At 36.7% G+C, this 21438-nt stretch overlaps 3 protein-coding genes and 2 long non-coding RNA genes across 7 annotated transcripts in view; 2 read left to right on the top strand and 3 right to left on the bottom strand.

The window, feature by feature from the left end:
• LOC144208380 (cerebellar degeneration-related protein 2-like) overlaps nucleotides 1-3621 on the bottom strand; it is a 10488-nt gene extending 6867 nt beyond the window's left edge. Inside the window, exons 1-4 of one of the 2 annotated variants that reach the window (XM_077734196.1) lie at nucleotides 3556-3621; nucleotides 3265-3457; nucleotides 1216-1328; nucleotides 226-374 (exon numbers count right to left, since the gene is read on the bottom strand). In XM_077734196.1, coding sequence (XP_077590322.1) covers nucleotides 226-374; nucleotides 1216-1328; nucleotides 3265-3343 — 341 coding nt within the window. In that variant the 5' untranslated portion in view covers nucleotides 3344-3457; nucleotides 3556-3621. Of the gene's footprint in view, nucleotides 1-225; nucleotides 375-1215; nucleotides 1329-3264 lie in introns of both variants that reach the window. The other variant, XM_077734195.1, reaches the window with a different exon arrangement.
• On the top strand, nucleotides 2627-3653 carry LOC144208383 (uncharacterized). Its single transcript, XR_013328878.1, has 2 exons — nucleotides 2627-2739; nucleotides 2852-3653. It is a non-coding gene; the product is annotated as an uncharacterized LOC144208383 (long non-coding RNA).
• Nucleotides 3654-3867: 214 nt separating this feature from the next.
• Nucleotides 3868-16451, bottom strand: recql5 (RecQ helicase-like 5). 2 transcript variants are annotated; one of them, XM_077734945.1, is made up of 19 exons: nucleotides 16303-16451; nucleotides 16013-16134; nucleotides 15419-15940; nucleotides 15174-15270; nucleotides 13950-14061; nucleotides 13719-13881; nucleotides 13524-13606; nucleotides 10461-10673; nucleotides 10303-10393; nucleotides 8782-8818; nucleotides 8641-8699; nucleotides 8368-8438; nucleotides 8185-8278; nucleotides 7942-8094; nucleotides 6664-7217; nucleotides 6526-6568; nucleotides 6243-6458; nucleotides 5104-5176; nucleotides 3868-4846 (listed from the first exon to the last, which is right to left on the bottom strand). In XM_077734945.1, exons 1-19 carry the CDS (start codon nucleotides 16409-16411, stop codon nucleotides 4752-4754), a joined length of 2907 nt encoding a protein of 968 aa, XP_077591071.1. In that variant the 5' UTR covers nucleotides 16412-16451; the 3' UTR covers nucleotides 3868-4751. The 2 variants fall into 2 exon arrangements, with proteins under 2 accessions (XP_077591071.1, XP_077591072.1); XM_077734946.1 differs by lacking the exons at nucleotides 3868-4846; nucleotides 5104-5176; nucleotides 6243-6458; ... (2 more) ...; nucleotides 7942-8094; nucleotides 8185-8278 and having other exon boundaries at nucleotides 8391-8485.
• On the top strand, nucleotides 11744-13503 carry LOC144208886 (uncharacterized). Its single transcript, XR_013328942.1, has 3 exons — nucleotides 11744-12008; nucleotides 12583-12701; nucleotides 12772-13503. It is a non-coding gene; the product is annotated as an uncharacterized LOC144208886 (long non-coding RNA).
• A 462-nt stretch (nucleotides 16452-16913) lies between the features above and the next one.
• Nucleotides 16914-20660, bottom strand: LOC144209185 (uncharacterized). Its single transcript, XM_077735427.1, has 9 exons — nucleotides 20558-20660; nucleotides 19955-20053; nucleotides 19058-19159; nucleotides 18861-18995; nucleotides 18629-18766; nucleotides 18514-18562; nucleotides 18408-18434; nucleotides 17870-17896; nucleotides 16914-17775 (listed from the first exon to the last, which is right to left on the bottom strand). Exons 1-9 carry the CDS (start codon nucleotides 20615-20617, stop codon nucleotides 17216-17218), a joined length of 1197 nt encoding a protein of 398 aa, XP_077591553.1. The 5' UTR covers nucleotides 20618-20660; the 3' UTR covers nucleotides 16914-17215.
• Nucleotides 20661-21438: the final 778 nt, after the last annotated feature.

Genomic DNA, 21438 nt, shown 5'->3' with positions numbered 1-21438 from the left:
TAAAAAGGATTAAGGCGCCGTAGAACATTAGCAATTTTTGTTTTTTTGTTTCAAGGTTGAAATCCTAAACAAATCTACACGTTATTTTGATGATTATGAATATTGGAGGCCATGACCATGTATAGTAAGTCTTTTTCCAATAAAAATGTTGTTCCATGTCCAAATTAACCAAGTTACTTATCACTGTTTATCACCATTTTGTTATATTGTAACTACGATGCTCACCTGTCTATTTTCTGATGCGAGGTCTTGCTCTCCAAAACCAGCTTCTCATTAGTGATCTCCAGCTCTCTAGCAGTCACATCCAGCTGTTCGTAAACCTTTGCGTGTTGCTCGTTCATCTCACGTAACATCTCCAGCTGCTTGGACAGGTACTGGAAAATTTCATGGTAAAAACCTAATCAGGCTGATGGCATCAACAGTTAGCATTTAAGAGAAAAAACTAAAACGTGTTCCTATTAAGACTGAACCAAAAACACAAAATACATGGCCGGAGACTGAAAGCATTGGTGAAAACTGAAATAACTATATAAATTGTACTAACTTATTTTCTAGTTAATAAATTCACGTGACATTCATGCCCATTAGATCTCATGTGGGTCAAACCAGTTTATTTTTGGCCAAATAAATGAACTCACTGGCTACTATTCACGGCGCTAGATGTTCAATAAATTTTTACTGTTTGACTGGGAGAGCTGAATGAATACCTTGGGGTACTTGCAGGCCATGTTGTGTACATTTTGGGGATCTCTGAGTCATTTCCTGTATATTTTTGATAAATGTGTGTTGATTTTAGGGAAATTTAAGATGACTTAGGTCACTTCAGGTTAATTCGTTGACTTCCATTGACATAATGATAAAATAAACAAATGTAAAAATGAAGATTATTTTTGTGGCCTAAATTGGAACATTGGCAAATGTCACTACTCTCAAAAATTTGGGGACTTTTGCGAATAAGTTATTAACTTAAACGAGTCCATTTTCATGAACTGTTGTTCAAAATCTGAGTAACATCAATGGCTTTGGGAGTCTGGGCTGATTTGATGTTTCAGGACCTGGACGACTTTTATTGATAGAATGAAGAATTCTGTCCTTTATCATAAAATGCTGAGGAGAATTTTTGGGCCATCCGGTCACGATATGAAGCCAATAAAAACTGCAGCAGAACAATGTTCAGATAAAAATAAAATTCTGCCCAACTATTATTTTGTGTACCTCTATCTCATGCACTTGGTCCTCATTGTTGATGTACATCTGCTGAAGGGAATCCTCCAGCTCCTTGTTACGCTCCAGAAGGGTTTTGCCGAGCTCCGCCGCCAAGTGCAAGTCTGTTGGTAGGCGTGGAAGTAAGACAAATATAAACAGTAAGGAAATGACAACCAGGAAAATGCAATTAGAAGTGAAGCTTTTCTCTGTTGTTTATGCAGCTTATCCAGTGAATGGTTAGGAAAACTAGACATTACAGTCAAGATTAAGTTTAGTGTAAAGTTACATTAGTCTTATTTTTGAGTGTCTGTATTGTTATTCCAAGTTCATTTAAATTTGATTGTTGTCATGAACACCTTGCTGAGCAAAAAGTCATGTGTTTTTTTCCTTCTAACCAATGAAAACATATTAAATTATATTTTTTGTTAACAAATTCCTAATGTGCCTGTGGTTCTCTATTTTACTATTTTAGTTTGACATATATTTGTTGCCCTTCCAAAAATCTGACTAATCTTCCATTAAATGGTTGGTGCGGTTTATAGTCCGGAAAATACGGTAAGTAGTTCATTTTATTTTCTGAATTTAAACCTAGAGTACCTAAATTTAAAACAACTATGATACAGAAAAAGGACGACTAGGGCTTGACATGATAGAAGATGTACCGTAGGGTAGAAAGTGTGAGAGTTGTTGTTACAATTTGTCAACGTGCGTGCAAATTATATTAGGCTGAAAAATACAAAGAACACATTAGCAATAACAGCTGAAAGCTCGGTTGGCTGAGGCGCTAATGAGCTTGTGAGATATGGAGCCTCCACTCAAGAACTTTATTTCTCACGGGTTGCTTTGTACTGTTATGTCATTTCCCAGTGTTGTGAAAAGAAGAGCTGGGAAAGAGGTCTTGCCACCAGTGCAATGTACTGCTTCTGTTGAATGCTAGATTGAGCACAACTCTGACGTGATATTTTAGCCCACATTTTAACTACTATTTAGGTACATTGTCAAAAGTATTACTAATACTGTATCCAAGGTAAAAATATGAACTATTTTTGCTTTTGCACAACTACAGGTCATCAAATACTTTTTGTCAGAGGCTAAATTTTATTTTGCACTACTTCAGATCGTGATAGATGATATCTTTATATTGATAAATCATTAACTAAACTGTGGGGCCAAGCACTAACCATATTTTAAGGGAAAATTGCGGAGGGCGTCAATGTCACCAAAAATATTCATTTTGGCAAGTATTTTTGTTAACTAGCTCTGCAAATCATTGCCGCATACACAAAAAACCTGCAGTGAGAAATGTAATTAATTGCCCAATTTTTCCTATTTACATTAAATAGACTAGGTGTTGTCTTTAACAGCACATGTTTGACCTCATAGGTCATCAGATAGCAGAAAATGTTATATAAGAGCAGCACTCCTCTGGCAAATTTACGCACGAGTGCCGAATGAAGCTTTTGCAAGCGACAGCAAAGCTACAAGAAGTCTGGTCTGGTCTGGACTGGTCTAAGGCTGTCTAATCAAATCAAGGTAAGAGAAGGGCTGCATGATTTAAGACTTTGGTATAGAAACCCACCGAAGTGGGATGATACTTGTTTACAATGACAAGCCACAAAGCAGCTTTGCCTCTCTGGGTCATCAGGTAATCAGGAGCTGGGGGTGATGCTGAGGCCAGCAGTCAAGATATCCAATGAAATCTATTCATGTATTAACACATTGTCTGCCATTGACATTGATAGACATCCAATCAATTTACACGGGGAGGGTTGGCGGTTGCGAACCTCTCAGTTTAAAAGGATCCAACGTCTACTAGTGATAAAAAAGGAGGCAAGGGGCTCCCTAATTGGACGTCTATCCTCGTCAGTGGCAGGAGGGAATCAAACTCACCCATTTTAACAGTTTTAGATTTTTTTCCCCAAGTTAATTGGATGAAAATATACAATAGCTTCCCCTATCATGAATCGTAACAACACGAGGTAATGATTGTGTAGGATCGTGCTGATCCTGATTATATTCTATTAAAAATGTGATAGCTGTCCAAAATTAAGGCCTCACCTTGCTTCAAATCACGTTGATCGTACCATGGTTCCTCTTCTTCTGTGACAAACTCCTCCATTCTGCCCGCACGGAGCATCAAAGACGCCCAACTTGGATCACCGGTGATCGGCTAATTCACGCCACGGCTCTCCCGGAAGTGACAAGCCACAAAAAACGTGGTGGCGTTCACCCTTCCCTGAGGGCGTCAAAGCTGTCGAGATAAATAAAGAGCGCCGTTATGGGGGAGGAAGGGTGCTAAATGGCCGCAGAGAGGTTCGGGTAGAACAGAGGTGCTTGTTGTAGTGGTACCATCGGGCTTTGATGAGCATCATGTACGTCCGTTCTGCTGGGTGCTGCCGAGGCGTTCAAAGAAACTCGGAAAAAACGAATAAAAGAACTTTGTCACGTATGAGAATATTCTTGTCTTTATCTGTTATGTATTCTGATGGTTAATTCACCTAATGTAATTGATTATCACTTCATTTTTTTTAAATGATTGCTATACTGTTTTTTTCCCATCTGGATGTGTTTACAGAAGACAGATGACTTGCAAATATGAAGCATCCATAAAAGTAGAAGTGATGATTTGAAATTTTTAACACTGGTAGGAATGCGTAGAAATAGTGGTGCATGTTATTTTAAATTATGGTGTTCAAAATCAGTAATTGATAATGATGACATAGGAAGGGATTTTGAGATTTTATTTTCTGAAAAACAAAATCTTAGCCCTTTACATGAACTCGCACTTCAAAGATTCAACATGACTCCAAATTAACAGGAAAAACATAACAACTGTTATTGAATTTGATTGAATGCTTTTCAATAAAGGGTAAATTACGAGGCACCTTTGAAGGCAGCACAACGGGAGGTGACGTCATCCATTAGTTTACAGCGCCGGCAGTATTCTTTTTGCTCAAATGATCCTTTCAAACATACAAACTATACAACAGTAATGTACCGTCCAAATGAAAACATTAGGCTTTGTTAACAATCAAAAATAACGTGAAATGCATCACTGACTAAACAGTATGCAAAGCCCATAACAGTGATGCTCCAAAATCCAAAACCCATTTCCAAAGCCAAATAGTATCCCTTAAAAATAAACAAACAGTTGTAATAAAAAAAAAAAAAAACATATAACATCTTTCATCGGATCACCAATTGTTTAACTTACTAGGTAAATGGTGGTTTTCAACTCTCCCATTCACATTTGTCAATGGCAACAGATGAGTCAACAATACTCTGAGAATTCCCCTGCTCATTAATAGTAAAAAAAAATAGCAGCAGTAAACAAATATAACTCTAAACACATACTATACAATTCGACATTTTCATCGATTTGTTAATTTCAGGCATGTGGCGTATTGCTCGCATCTTTAAAGATGAGGTCTGTAAACCTATGGTCAGCAAGTGCACACGCTGAAATCTAAGACGGCATAAACAAGACATGGTCGACGTCAGAAAAACAACGCTGTCAATATTCCAAATCCTTCAAACTGTCCTGGTCAATCCCTTTTAAGGTGCTTCCAGTCCTCTTCACTCTTGCAGTGTTTGACCTTGCAGAAGAACTGCTTGATAAGTTTTTTGGCCTCTACTTTCACTGTGATCCAAAGAGGAGGAAGAAAACTTATTACAAAGTATTTTTCCAAGTGAGATTCATTGCTCATATTAAACATTCACAGGAAACTGCAATAATTGAATAGTTGAATGTTTTGCTTTTTTTTTTTACATGAAGTTTTGTTGCACAACCCCAAATCTCTCAATGACACTACATTACAATTATTACATTATTTTTGGGGGTTTACTTGCAAGAAAAAAATTGAGATGAGACCAAAGATTTCCATGTATTTGTCTCACCTTGTACTTTTCCAAGATCTCTCCTCTCTGCAAGAAGGTGCGATAAATAGCGAGCGAAGGACTTGAACAGTGCCTACAAAAAAGGGTGGTATGATACAAGGCTTCTTACAAGTTATGACCTCTAAACACAGAATTCTATGCCACAAATATGAAGCTCGGCAAAAAAATAAGTGGTATTGGTAGTGAGGGTGGTAGTAGTTACAAGTAGTAATAGAGGGTTGTATTATACATCCACTAGATGGAAGTTTAGTAGTAGTAATAGTAGTAGTAGTAGTAATAGTAGTAGTAGTAGTAGTAGTTGTTGTAGTTGTAGTAGTTGTTGTAGTCGTAGTAGTAGTAGTAGTTGTAGTAGTAGTAATAGTAGTTGTTGTTGTAGTTGTTGTAGTAGTAGTAGTAGTTGTAGTAGTAGTAATAGTAGTTGTTGTTGTAGTTGTTGTAGTAGTAGTAGTTGCTGTTGTATAGTAGTAGTTGCTGTTGTATAGTAGTAGTAATTGCTGTTGTATAGTAGTAGTTGCTGCTGTATAGTAGTAGTAGTAGTGATAAGTACTACTACGAGGGGGTTGTGTTATACATCCAGTGGATGGAACTATAGTAGTAGTAGTTGTAGTCGTGATAAGTACTACTACTAGGGGGTTGTGTTATACACCCACTGGATGGAACTATAGTAGTAGTAGTAGTAATAAGTAGAGATAGGGGGTTGTGTTGTACATCCACTAGATAGAACTTTAGTTGTAGTAGTAGTAGCAATAGTAGCAGTAGTAGTAGTAGAAGTAATAGGGGGTTGTGTTATGCATCCACTAGATGAAACTTTAGTAGTAGTAGTAGTAATAGGGGGTTGTGTTATACACCCACTAGATGGAACTTTAGCAGTAGTAGTAGCAGTAGTAATAGGGGGCTGTGTTATACATCCACTAAATGGAACTTTAGTAGTAGTAGTAATAGGGGGTTGTGCTTTATAGGAAATGTCATAACATTAACCAATATTGATGCATGTTTAAGGCGCACTAGTCTTAGTTGTACATTATGAAGCGGAAAATATTTGAATTCAATGCTTTTTAAAGCTTTTTAAGGACACGTGGGAACCCTGGATATAGTAATTCAGTTTGGGCTCCCCTGAGGAAACTGGACACATCACCTACCTTTGTAGCAAACATCCCACGAGTGTAAAAAGGGTCCAGGTATCGGACCACCACATCAGCTGCCTCTTTCAGCGTCACAGCTTTCTTTGGGTCGTTCACCATGTTCGCGGCTGTCTGCCCCGTGGGGGGCTTGAAAGTTAGTCTGCTCTCGCTGTCTTCCACTAGGCGACCTCGCTTTGGCGGAGGGGGTTCTTGTTTGGCTTCCAGAGTACACGGCTGTTGGGAAAATTGAGGTTAGTCATAGAGCGGGAAAATGAAAAACTAAAGTCTGATGGTGTCGTACCTCTTCTGGTTCAGATGAGGGGTTGTTTTCTGTTGTGTTGTGTCTGAGTGGAAAATGAAATTGATGCAATTAGTATAAGAGAATTGATAGAAAGTTATCAATCCACCAATTGTTAATACAAGATTAAATATGTCTTACTCCCTGGTAGAACATGGATTCAGTTTTGTGTGCTGATCCACCACTGCTTCAACATTGTCGTCCTCGATAATAATGACGGACGATTCTGTTTTTTTTATCATTGTTTCCACCGTACCGTCATCAGATTTGAGACTTATAGGAGAGTGCTGCGCATTGTTTGCCGCTTCTTCCTCTTGGCATAGGATTCCGTCATCTTTTTCCTGGCTTTGGTTCATTGTTGTCGTCTTGATGAAATAATTTGAAATGCAGCCAGAGCCTTTTGCAGCTTCCTCCAACTTCTGCTGCTTTTTACTCACGGTAATCATTTTCTTAGTTGGGCTGGCCGAAGAAGCGGACCAGACAATGGCGTTTGCTCTTGCTTTGATGGATGACGTCACAGTCGGAGGCATTAGTGAACATTTTTCAACTGGCTCGTGTTGAATGCTGACTAAACTACTGCTTGGTGTTCCCTCATTAGATGTGTTGTCCACAATGGAGCTCTTCATTAGATCTTTTGCAACTTGTTGCGGGTTGGACGAACCACTCTGGCCTGCTCCAACTCGCTTTCGCTTCATCTGAAAAATGATGAGTAACAAAAAGGTGAATATTCTATTCACAGAGAACTCTCCAATATGGAGTTAAAAACTCACTTATGGACTCCTTTCCTCATTGACGCCTATCTTTACATTCAACAAATATACATACATTATTCATAGCAATACATAAGTCCATAAAATAGTATTAATGTAATGAAGTAGCAAACATTGATAAACAAAACATTAAAAAAAACAATATTAATTGATCCAATAAGCAATTAATTATCTTTTTTTTGTATATTTTGTATATTTCTTTTCATTTTATACAAAATTTCCTTTTAATTTTTTTCAAATTTAGCATTTTCCAATTTTAGTTTGCAACTTGATGTTCTATATTTGATATCATTATGGAAATGTACTTATGTTTCTCCCAATGCCTTTGAGATATATCAAATTTCCCTGTGAATGAAAATATATTTTATTTTTCTTTATCAAAGCAGCCCAATTAAATGCGCATATATATTAAAGCATTGTCAAATCAAACTGTCGATATAAACAACCATGATCCCTCACTTTCCAAAAGAGTTAAATTTACACTATGACTTCATCAACTAAATGTTAAAAAAAAGCAAGTAAAAAAGACTATATATAATCTTATAATCTTTCCATTGAGACCCAACATTGCCTCCCTTTTTTGAGAGCCAATAGTCAATCAACCAAAGTCTTAAGTATAAATTTTAGCATGTAAAATGTATCAACTCACAGAGTAAATCTGGGATGCTGGTTTGAATCCATGCAAATCTTCCGAAACGGTAGTAGACGTGGAAGGGCTCTCTTCTTGTTTTAGCACGGCCTCACTAACAATAGGGCTCTTGTCCTCCTCTGCTACAGCGTGTGCTTTCTTCAACTCGGCTACCTTGATAAAAAGTTGGTCAAAAAGATTATTGTCAGTTTGTGCAAACCTTATTTAACTAAGCAAGATCAGTAGCATAGAATTAGACAAAACCTTCTTTAACACTGCAGCTTTATACAAGTTGGAAGACTTGCTTTTCTTGAAGACTTCATGTTCAATATCCACAGCTTCGGACAGATTATCACAACTGTGAGAATACAAACAAGAGTTATTATTTTAAAAACACACTTATTTCTAATCTAATCAAAAAATGTCAGGCATGTGTTTTAGTATTACCGAAATGGTTCGTCTGCCCTCTGGTGGACATTTAATGCCTCTTGCAAAAGTGTCAAGCAGTGCTCTCTGGACTGAAAAACAAATTATGTGGTTGCAAACCAGCAAAGTTGAGATCTTACTAACAACAGAACAGAAAAAATAGAGTGTTAATGAATTTAAAACAGCATTCAGAATAAACTTCTACAGGTTTATAGCACTTTAACAACTACTAACTGAATTTCAGGGGCTATACTAATTAATGTTATACCAGTGAGGAATGTGTTTGCGTCATACCTTCACTGGCAGCTTTGGTATCCTTTGACTGCTTGCATCTTTTAGTGGGCAGTTTGCATCTTCAAGAAAGAAGAAAAAGAGCCTGCTTATAATAATATTACCAAAATATTTTTCTCACTAAAAAGGTACTCAAGATTTTACCTGGGGGAATGAAGTCAACTTCCTCACCGTCAATTCTCTAAAGAGAAAAAATAAATAATGCAAATTTAAAAACAACACTGGAGTCCCTGGAAGAAAAAAAAACACCAGGGAGAACTGGGATCTAACCCTCAATCTCAGAATTGTGAGGCCAACACACTAACCACTCCCCCTCAGAGCCCAAATAAATTGAATTAAATCAATTTTTGGAGAAAAAAAAAATGTGCTAAGTTTAGAAAGTGTAATAACGTATGTCAACTCACAAAGTGATGTCACTCTCTTAAAAAGCATATTAAAGCTTTAGTAGCAACTTGTTTTGGATGATGTCAAATAGAATCAAGTTAGAAGGTTCAAGATTGTCCTGAAATGTTGAGGACAACGGAAAAGAAAACAGGTAACTTTTTTATACAAAGACATTCTTGATTGTAATTTCTCTACATTTTCAAACTGAAAGAGTTATACTTTGACGACATGACACACTATCTGATGATATATGTTTAAATTAAGGGGAGTATGTACTGATTGAGGTGTTGAGCTGCTACAGCAGTGAAAAATATTTAGACCAGCTTCAGTTGCTGAGGAATATTTTTTTTTCACCTCTGTTAACCAGATGGATTCACTTAAGGGAGTCACGGACGCCAACAGCTGCTAAAAAGGTGTTTGGTATAAGTACATAGACTTATACATAGATAATTCCAGTAAGGCCAACATCTCTATTGGCCCGCAGCAAATGATGAGGAAAATCATTGAATATGGCCTAAATTGTAGTTTTCTGCTTTAACAATAAATGGAGCTATTAACTTAATTAGCAACTCAAAACCTGAGAACATGTTAAAATAAAGGTATAACACTGTGTAGACCTTTTTTTAGTAGCGTAAATATAAGTACAGTGGTCCCTCTTCTTAAAAAAATAATTCATTCTAGAAGCGGTTTTGTAATTTGGATTTTCTGTAGTAGAAGCATAATTTTGCATTGAATTAGCATAATACCTTCCACGATATTTAATATGTCCCCCTTAAATCCTAAACAAATTATGAACGCATTAATTTTGTTTAAAATCTGTCAAGTCTGCAATAAAAGAAGAAAAATAATTTTAAGCCATTAAATGTAAAGGGGTGGCCCGGTTGTTGAGTGGTTAGCGTGTCGGCCTCACAGCTCTGAGGCCTTGGGTTCAAATCCAGGTCCATGTTCTCCCTGAGCCTGCGTGGGTTTCCTCCGGGTACTCCGGATTCCTCCCACATTCCAAAAACAAGCATGGTAGGTGCACTTTAAATTGCCCCTAGACATGGGCCACCGATTCAGGGTGTTGTCCCCCCGCTTCTGGCCTAGAGACAGCTGGGATTGGCTCCAGCACCCCCCAACGATCCTAATAAGGATAAAGCGGTACAGAAAATGAGTTGAGATGAGAAGAAATGCAAAGAGGTGGATTTGCGAGTGGCAGCTGAGTAAACGTACAAATGCACGACATGAAATCGGGCCACATTTCCGATGATGACAAACCAAGTGTAGATGAAAAAGAATTACCTTCCTTAAGATCATCTGCTTTTTGAAGAGATCAGTGAATTCTTTTTTCCTCTTGGAACCATCGTCACTATCAGCTTCGTCTTCGTCGTACCTATGAAGTGCCGATATTAATCATACGATGCAAACGCGGCAAATTAATGTCCCCATGGTTAACCTACCTTTCAAAGCCGTAGCCCTTCCTTCCTCCTGCATAAAGATCCCGGTCGAAACCAAATGGTTTTGGTGCTTCTTTTCTATATGCTACAATGCTGGTGTGTTGTACCGCCTCCAACTGTGCACGCACACCTTTTGGATTGGAACAATAGTCGCAAGCACCTGCGCATTTCGGTGGCCTGTCACCAAAAAACTTGGAAATGGTGGCGTGACGGCAACTAAAGGGAAGACACAGAATGTATTGACAAGTTATATATATTGCCATCCCATTATCCTGGCACTCATTGAAGAGCATTTATGGACGCAAATTACCAGACATTTCAGTATATGTTGCACTGGTGTATAAGTCGCATTTTGACATGCACAGATTGATCACTATACCAGAAATAGTAGTAGCAAATTAGCATTATTTTGTATATCTTTCCTATTTTATCTCCTTGTTAGGTTTTTAAACCATTATAAGATCTTGCAATATCTCCAGCAACATGTGCATCTCGCATACAGAAATCTCAAAACAAGTTTTTTTTAATCTAAAATGCTACACATAAATAATGTGAATAGATAATAATACTATTGTGCCTAAACTGTCCTATCTGCTACACAAAGAATCAAACTAATGGGATTATTTAGTCAAGAACTATTTTTTTTGGCAAGACCAACAACAAAAAACTCAAATTAACTATAGTATATCTTCTGCCCATTAAGAAAATGTATTTATCGCCCATTCCAACATTGGACAATGCATTGCTGTAATATGTATAAATTTAAAACAGAAACAGTACATGACAGTCTGCTGCTTCCAATTACATTCATTTTGAAATGCTAACTTTGTTTTCTTCCTATTCAACTTAACATTCAGTTCTAAAGTGGGAGTAACAATTGAAAACTAAGATGAGTGCCATCTACATAGTTTGACTTTAGTTGTTGAACTTTGTAAGGAATTTATGAAACTTCCATTAAAATTCCCTCAAATGCCACGTTGACAGTGGAAGAATTGTCTTATAAACATGTTATTCATGTCTTAGCATTTTCTAAGACACATATGTATAACTTTGCTATAAAAAAGTGCTGCTAAAATTCCTATACATTAAAGAAAACAGGCTTCAAACCTACCAGTTTGAGCTTGTATTACGTAACAGGCTGTAAACACACACACGCAAGCATGCACATAAACAAAGGCGGCTCTGGAATCCACTTTAACAACATGTGGACTGCTTCGTAGGGAAGACGGACGCTATTGAGGGAGCCATGAGAAGGGGGTGGAACATTTCCATAAAAGAGGTGGGGAGAGTGAAGCACACAAAAAGACTCTTTGCTGTTCTCAGAGTGGACCGAATACTTTGGAAGGAAAAAAAATGGAATATGTAGACTACTGTTTGCGGGACAAACTAAAGACAACTAAGACCTAAAGTATTCTGTGTATTTCTTTCTTACAGATTACCATCGGTGCTTTAAGAATTATATCTCAGTATGAGGGCCAAATCTATTCTGCATCTGTGGAACTCTGGATGACGTACTGCTCATTCCGGCAGATAGAAATAACACGTATGCAGGTAAGCGTACACTAAAGGACGCATAGGGAATTCCATACATTTAACTTGAGTGCTCAATACCATTTTGTTGATGTCAGTCTGGACTTGGCTGTGTAAAATAATTCTTTTAATGGCTCAAAATGAGCATAAACTGTGACAGCTACAATTCTGTATTTCAGGGGTTAATTCTTATTATATATATATATATATATATATATATATATATATATATATATATATATATATATATATATATATATATATATATATATATATATATATATATATATATATATATATATATATATATATATATATATATATATATATATATATATATATATATATATATATATATATATATATATATATATATATATATATATATATATATATATATATATATATATATATATATATATATATAATATGTTGAATTATGTGTTTATTTATTTTTTGGGTCATGGGGGTGTTGCAGCCTATCCCAGCCTATCCCAGCTGAATTGGGGTACCACCCCCCAAAAAAATCGGGCAAACAAGCTATATTTTGGTATTCTTTAAGCACCAAAAACAGTGCTTATTGTTATCTCATTAGGATGGACTCCAAACATGAAGCACTGACTCTTCTAAATAGGATTTGGACCAAACTGCAGAATTTGCCCAATGCCAGCCCTGTCGAAATAGGAGGTTTCTGCATCCTCTTAACATTCATCTGTGAGTCTTTTCTCTCTGATGTGAACATCTGAATTTTGCTCAATCTCATTGTTTATTTGCTTTCCTACAGTGGTGGTTTTTGGTACAGCTCTACTGACCTGCACGCCATTCTTACGCTATTGTACCTGCTGCTGTCGCAAGCGCAAAAGGAGGCAGACATCTGAAGCAACATAATGCATTTTCTAACTTATCATTAATATCAAATAAACTACACAACCAACTAAAAGAAAACAAAAAAAAGGGGTTTTCCAAGACTGATAACTTTCACAGGGTGAATCTGATTCTGTGATTGTACTTGCCATGAAAATGTGGTCAAGCAAAGGTGTGCCCAATAGGGTGGAGTAAGCCAAGCCCTAAATTTAAGTGGTAGCAACAGTGATGACACATTTTCTGAAGCTGATGAACAACATTCCTTGACCCAGTTTACAAAAATAGCTTTTCTGATTTCAGGACAAACAAATTATAATCAATCGTGTGAACACAAATGGAAAAATACAACATGTTGATATAACTGAACATGTTTTTTTTTCCAGAGCAAAATGAACATAGTACTATTTTTACTGTCTACTTTCACTTCATAAGAAATACTATTCACTTAAATGAGGTATTGTTGGAGACTATCAGTAAACTGTAAAATTCTACACACTGAATGGTGAGATCTTCCTCCGTTATACAAAGAAGGAAATCAACAATTATTTTCCAACCAGGCCTTTCTTAAACTATTATATATAAAGGCAATGTACAAACAAGTTTTATGCAAGGTTACTTTACATAAATAAGGCAATAAATACATTGAATCTCATGTGTAATGTCTTAACTTACCTCTCCTGTTCACAATAACGCACCATTGCGTTAAAGTCAGTAACTGCTGCTCTATCTGATTGCTTTATATGGGTACGTCTTTCCTGCAGTAGAAAATAAGAAAAATATGAAATAGAATAAGAAAAGAGAAAATCTGATTGGTGATAAATCTAACATTAATAACATATTTTGTGAATTACACAATGTTTTACTGACCGTTCTCCTTAGGACCTCTTTATTGATGAAAAACAGTATTTGCTGTTTGTCTTTCTGGGAGTAGTAAATGCGACATAGGGATGGCAAACCATCTCTTCCTGCTCGCCCCGATTCTTGATAATAGCTTGCCAATGATTTTGCAAGATTCCAATGAGCCACAAATCTGTGGAAATGATGGAAAAATTAATACATAATCTTTAAAAAAAATATTACAGGGATATAATCCCTTACCTTACGTTAGCCTTGTCTACACCCATACCAAAACTGATGGTAGCCACAATGACGGGCACTTTTTCACTCATCCAGTCGTTCTGTGCTTCTGTACGATCTCCTGACCTCAAACCTGCAGAAATACAAAAAATAAAAAGTAAGAACTAAGCCAGGGGTGTTCAATAGTTAGATTGTGAGCTACCAGTTGATGGCCATGGTACTTACTATTGGTAGATATTGCATGAAAATAACATTTGATCCCGTCTGTTATTTTCCTTAGCTATGCCGTTATGAATTTGTTATATCCCCAGTCAATCAAGAGTATTTTTCCTATTGCTCACATACATTTTGATATACCTTGCAAAAGTCTAATGCAGGGGTGTCAAACTCCCTTTGGTCTGCGGGCTGAATACAGCTTAATTTGAGATCAAGCGGGCCGGACCAGTAAACTCATTGCAAAATTACATAGAACTAACAATAAGCCCACCTTTTTCCTTTGTATTAGACACTAATACTAATAATTAGTGCAAAAAATGAGTAAATTATCAAAATGTTTATTAACAGAATTTTCCTTTTACATTATGAACAATATATTATGAACAAGAGAATAACATAAGAACATAAATAAATGTCATTTCATGTTGTCTCCACGTACTAAAACACTGCGCCCCCTAGCGGATAATACAAGAACTACAAATTTTAAAGAAAATTTATATATTTTTTTTATACAATGCAGCTTTCTTCCCCGGGCCGCAACAAATCACCAGACGGGCCGGATCCGGCCCGCGGGCCGTATGTTTGACACCCCTGGTCTAATGCATTGGTTCTTGACCTGGGTTCAATCGAACTGCTGCATGATCAAGTGACATTGCTAGGCCAATCAGTGCTCTGAGGAATTAATATCTTAAATTTGATAAAAATACATTTTATTTTACACTAAAGTAGGCTTTGGAAAATGCGCATGTGTAATTAGAGGGGTTTGTTAGCTCCAACAAGTTTAAAAACCATTGGTCTGATGCTAAGTATATTAACATAAATAAATACTTGGGTTTTCCGGTGCCTGGACAAAAAATAGACCATGGGAGATTGACACTTTGAAAAGTATATCTTGTAACAAAAAAGTTTGAATATCCCTAGCCTAAGCAATTTATTTCCAGTCATTCCGTGCCTCACACAGTGGTACAAGACGTACTTACCACCATGATAAGGCTTTGCAAGAACACCACACTAAGTGAAAATGCTTACCAGCATGATAAGGCTTTGCAATGACACCAAGCATGGTAAGCTGATGGGCGACAGTTTCACAGGTTTCTCTGGTCCGACAATACACAATCCCACAACCCTGTCAAAAAAAGAAAAACACAGCAATTTGGGTTATTTTATAGCAAGTTTACTACCTCAGACAACTAATCTTTCCCATAAGGGGCTAAAAATGAGGATGTTCAAGCTTAAATAGTAAAATTTAGTTTTGAAAACAACAGTTTACCAACCTGTCCATTGGAGCCACCAACAAGAGTCCTTGCCTTTTGAATAAAAGTATACAAGTGAACAAAAGGGTTTGGAAGAAGCTCACTGTATATGACATCATAGTGCAAATTGCAGCGAAAAACAGGTATAGCAAAAGTCAGTGGATCATGCAGGTTTAGGGATTGAGCAATGTCTTCTTGGACAATTTTAGGTGCTGTTGCAGTGAGCGCTATGCAAGGAATCCCAGAGAAGTGAGTACGCAAGTCACCCAGTTTGAGGTAGTCTGGTCTGAAATCATGACCCCATTGGGAGACGCAGTGAGCCTCATCCACAGCCATGTAAGACAGCAGGCCTCTGGAGTACAAGTCATTCAAGTAAGGCCGGAATGATTGAGAAGCAACTGTCTCTGGTGTGATGTAAAGAAGTTTGAGCTTTGGGCTTGCCCTCTGCAGATCAGAGAGAATCATACGACGCTCGGCCAATCCAAGTTTTGAGTTGACAGAGCAAGCAGGAATGCATAGATCTCTCAAGTGCTCCACTTGGTCCTGAAGGAACGGTAACATGTTTAATGGCAAACCACGTAAGAACTAAAAGGTTGATGGTAGAAACAAACTAACCTGAATAAGAGCAATTAAGGGGGAGATAACCAGAGTGATTCCTTTAGCCAGGACTGCAGGCAATTGATAACACAGAGACTTTCCTGCACCAGTGGGCATACATACAAACACATCCTTGTCACCTGCAAGAAGGCGCACGTTAGTCATTTTAACCGATCTGACAAAAAATGTAAGATTCATCGTCAAAAGATGGCGAACAATGCACTTTCTTTTTTGTTGGATAAGGAATAGTAGGTATGTCACAAACGGCAGCAATAAATACACATCAGCAAATTCTCCAATGGACTTACCGTTGATAACTGCTTTGACAACATTTTCCTGCACTTCAGATCGGAAGCTATCAAAACCAAAATGGTTTTTCAAAGCTTCTTTTAAAGTTGTTGCATCTGGATCCTCCATTGGCAGTAAAAAAAAAACAATGATGATAAAGTTAGCAACGTCGCATGATGATTGCGTCATCGCGCGACGCTCTTGCCATTAATATATTTTTGACTTTGTGGTAAAGGGTTTATTTATCCCAGTTGAAATATATTATTTGTACCAACAACAACAATAAAAAATATTTAGGGTTATTTCTTTTCAATTTTAAATGATTTTTTTTGAGGAATGTCAAGAAATTAAATTAAAATTAACATCCTCACAAATGGTCACAAATGAAAAAAAATATTGAAATTTTTAGCTATGCCAACTTCTTGTATAATGTGGTAGTCCCTGTTCAAGTTTGTCCACTTCACACTAACCAGTTTCCTTTATGTTATTTGATTTTATATGTATTATTTTTTACTAAGTGACAACATCCAACATTATAATTTATTTTTTAAATGTACCTTGATACTGATCCATATAATTCTGAAAGAATCAATGAGAGAATCTATTTAAAGTAACAGACAATAAAAACCACCAACATTAATTTGGTTTATTCAGTGTTTGATTGATATTACAGTACAGGAAAATGAGCGTACAATTCTCCTTCCAAACACCACATACATGAAGTGTTTATAATTTGATTGTGGAAAAGAGAAAAATAGCAGCAGCATAGGGAGTGATCAAACTTTGACACTATTTAAAAGCACAACAATGGACTCTGACAACATGTTCTTTAATTCCTACCCATGATTAGTATATTTTTGCATTACCTTTTTTATTCCTTAATATGACATCTACTAAATATGATGCAGGAAGAGTTGCCAAGGTTAAAAAAAATCAACGCCACAGGCAGGATGTGGCACAAACACATTGGGTGTTTTTTTCAGGGGTCCTTATCACTAAATCATCAATAATCTCTACCGTACCAAAAAGTGGGTAAAGCTTTTCATCAAAAATCTCATTGTATGTGTATATGTGAACCCGGCTGTCCACATCATAGAAGGACAGCTGTCCGCCATCGTAGTCAAGGTAGACGCCTACTTTTCGAGGAATGAGATTTGGCGGTAAAGCTGTGAAGGGTACCGTGAGCGCTTTAAGCTCGGTGCCCCTTTCCAGTCGTAAGGTCAGGTAACCCGTGTCGGTGTTGAGGGACTTGAAGCCTTTCCTAAGAGCGGATTCTTTAGCCACGCCTAAGCGCCAGTCTCGCTCACCCACTTCTACTTCCCAATAATAACGGCCAGATTCAAACCCGATCATTCCAACAGCACACCACCAGCCATCAAATCGCTGGTGGTAATTGGGAATATCTTTCCTCTCCAAACCGCAACGCATCCTTTTATCATCTTCTGAGATGAGAAGATCAGGATTGGCTGTGTCTTGGTTCAGAATCACTTCCACTGGCATAAAAAAAATACATAATTCATGAATAAACAAGAAGATGGGCAGAGAAAGGGGTTTTAGTAGTATGAAGTGGGAGAATTAACACAATACCTGCAGATTTTGTGATCCAGTCCCACACTGCCATAGAAAAAAATACATTTTATTCATTAGAATTATTGGTTTAAAACAGGGGTCGGGAACCTTTTTGACGAAGAGAGCCATAAATAATTCATATTTTCAAATATTATTCCTTGAGAGCCATACTCAGAATTTTAAAAGTAAAAATACATGAAAATGTGAGCATTTATTATTCATTTCACCACTTTGAAAGTAAAACAAGGCTGAATTCTATTTCACTGTTGCTACTCAATGAGTATCAATGAGAGGATGCACGCAGAAGAGTCTAATGAAGAAAAAATATGATTTAAAAAGGCACTAGAGATAGTTTTGGTGCCACAGTGCCGGCGTGACGCTCCCATTGGGGGACTTTTTTACTACATAGGTTCATGGAGAGCCACATACACCCATCAAAAGAGCCACATATGGCTCCCGAGCCATAGGTTCCCTATCCCTAGTTTAAAATAATAGTATAAATAAGGTTATTGTACAGATGAGATGGTGTTATGATGACCAAATGAAGGTGACTGACCTGGCTGAGGGACATAAGATAGAGCACCTGAAAAAAATACAGTAAATTTGTTAATAACAATATGAATATATTAACTTTTACTTATAACTTTCTGTATTTTATTTACCAATCTTGGTCTTCTGCTTCCACATCAACCACTGCTGTGGTATGGTATCCTATGGAAGTGTATAAAAGCTTAATTTTTCTTGCTATTAGTAGACTTGTCATCAACATGTACACACCTTATTTGAATTTTCATACAACAAAGTCCACAAAACCAGCTCCATAGCGCTCAAAAGGTTTGGCACACGGCCCCAACGCCAAGCTGACCTTAAGTCCTCCAAGACATTTATCACTGTTTCCCCAGGCCAAACACTTTGCTGTGCAAAAATAAAAAACAATACTTATGATTAAAAGGAAGGAAAATCATCTCACTATTGTAAACAGAAGAAGAAAGTCAATGAATGTATTTGCCTCAGGCTGCGCTCTCAAATCTTTCATCCACTCAAGGAGGCTTAACTTAGCGTTGAGCACGTCCTGCTGGTCAATTAGCTCACACTTTTTTTTACCTTTGGTTTCTGGCCAGCCGTCAGTTTGCATAGGTTTTTTCTGCAGACAAATGAGTGAGTTAAAAGTCATTTTAGAAGCAATTACTCCAACACTATTCTTACCTTTGTTTCTAACATGGAAGCCCATTCGAGAATAAAGACCCAGCAGAGAGAGGTTGGCCAAATTTCATCCTGGTTGCAAATGTAGTCTAGCACTGATGAACTCTTCAAATATAACAGTGGCAAATGTTAATGACAAAAACTTTTTTTTTTACTTTGAGGACAAAGACTGATAAAAGCTGATATGTTCTTTTTGACGCAAATTTCTTCCTATCAATCAGAATCAGGCAATTCTTGAAAAATATACTTTTCTTTAAATACATATTCCCTATTCATTGTAACTTAACATATTTTTTTAAATGTCATTGGGGAAATTAGATTATTTGCTACTTTTGGTTGTAAATATTTTATGGCATAGTTTTACATTTTCATTAACTGTCCTATTAAGTCAAAAGCCTTTATTGTCCTTATACAACAACTGCGTATAACATAATTAGTGGTGTTACTCTACAAAGTGCGTATTTCCCATTAAAGATATAAATAAGTCATTTAAAAAATGTCATGTCCAGGCAAGATAATAGAAAAAAAACATTGAATATTCTAAAATATTGCACATTGTTATTGCACACCCCATAGTTATTGCACATAAGGGATTGTGTGTCATGCTAATGTATGTATATCTATATCTATATCTGCGCTCGACATCCCATCCACAAAAAGATTAGCACCAAATGCTACTTTTAACTCAATGTCAAGCTGAAAATGTCAATTTTGTGACAAAGTAGGATTGTTTGCAGAGGCGATAATAATTTGTGATCCATTTGTAAGTACATATAATGGAAATATTAGCATGATAATGGAGCAAGAAAATTACATGGTAATTTGTGGATTTGACATCTCTCAACATGATGGATGTCCTGTCTACAAATACATGACTGGTGAATACACTGTCGATAGCACCTGGCACACACGGCGGAGGTCTCTCGCCAGTTCCATAACAAACAGTTGATCATCATCCACATAGTCAGGCTTTTTTTTCTTGGATTTTGTATTGGATGTCTGAAAGGGAAATTTGGGTTAATGACAGTTTTTTTTTTAAGTATGATTGTATGGTTACACTATCTTCTTGCATAATTTGGACAAGATGAAGGAAAAGCAAGTTAAACAGCCTTCAAGCATCAATAAACATGTTCGGTAAATTTTGTGTGAGAGATGTATTTGATACATTGAATTTAATTGTTCAAAAAAGCAGTCAAGTCAAACCTGGAAGTAGGCATAACATGCTTTTTATTCGGTTTACTTGTCAGGAGTGAAAGAAAAACAACATCCTTTCTAGTTTTTGTGGATTGATTTTGTCAGAAAAGACAAAATAGTCAGTAGTTGGGGTGCATTATATTAAAGTAGTTTAGAAACTTCATTGGAGTATTTTCTCAGAAGCATCTATATGTAATCATATGTTGTTATGGTCCATTTTAGGATAAATGCTCAATGCCTGTGGATGGGGATGACCTATAAGGCAAAAGCAATTCCAGATTACACATTAAACACCAGAGAATGAATTACCTTTATTTTGTATGTGATGTTTTTGATGGGCTCCACCATAACGTGAAAACACTGCAACATCTTGGCATATAATGTGATGCTGCTGAAAGAAAATGCGCAATCAAGATTTTCATAAAAACACTAGTACCTTAGTGCCGTTATTTAGTATCATATCATTTTTAGATCTTCAAATTCATTTCAGGTTGCATTTAAAAACAAATGTCATCTTTTATGTGCAAGCAATGACCATGCAACTTTCCCCAACATTGCCCACCTGACACATACCCGCTGCAGCAAAATGTGCAATAAAATACTATTGTGCACAATATATTATATCTCCGTGAAATGACGTTTCCAATGCAAACTTGTTAGTACATACAAAAGAAAAATATCCTACCGTTTTTTTTTATTGTCAAGGGACAAACTTGGTTCTTCCTAACAGAAGAGGGGTTGATCGCAGGTCCGATTGCGTGCTGCAGTGCCTTGCCTGACCTTGTTTACCATCAGACCGAACCTTCGGAGAAATCCGGCTTTTCTCGTCGATTGACATCACGAATGTGGCCAGAGTTGGCAGCCATGTTAGGAAGGTAATGATGAGGTCACACTTCCGGGTGTGAAAGTGAGTACAAATGTATTATTGTCTTTCAATTTAAATATTTTTTAAAATTAATTACTTTTGAAAACTCAATTTTTCAAAGTAATTTATTTTCTGGGGTTGTTTTTTGAATTAATTTTGGAAAAAATAGCTAGGGCTTTTTATTTTTAAGTTGAATGTAATAAGCATAAAAGCTTTCAATAACCTGTCAAATGTTATATTTACAAGGAAATAAACAATGAAATCATCTAATTGTTTTTACCTTGTTTGATCTGCTATGGTAGATTGACAAAGTCCTTATTGTTAT

The sequence above is a fragment of the Stigmatopora nigra genome, chromosome 15, assembly GCF_051989575.1.
Source record: "Stigmatopora nigra isolate UIUO_SnigA chromosome 15, RoL_Snig_1.1, whole genome shotgun sequence".
Lineage (NCBI taxonomy): Eukaryota > Metazoa > Chordata > Actinopteri > Syngnathiformes > Syngnathidae > Stigmatopora > Stigmatopora nigra.
The sequence above is the reverse complement of the archived record's forward strand: the minus strand, read 5'-3'. Positions and strand labels throughout refer to the sequence as shown.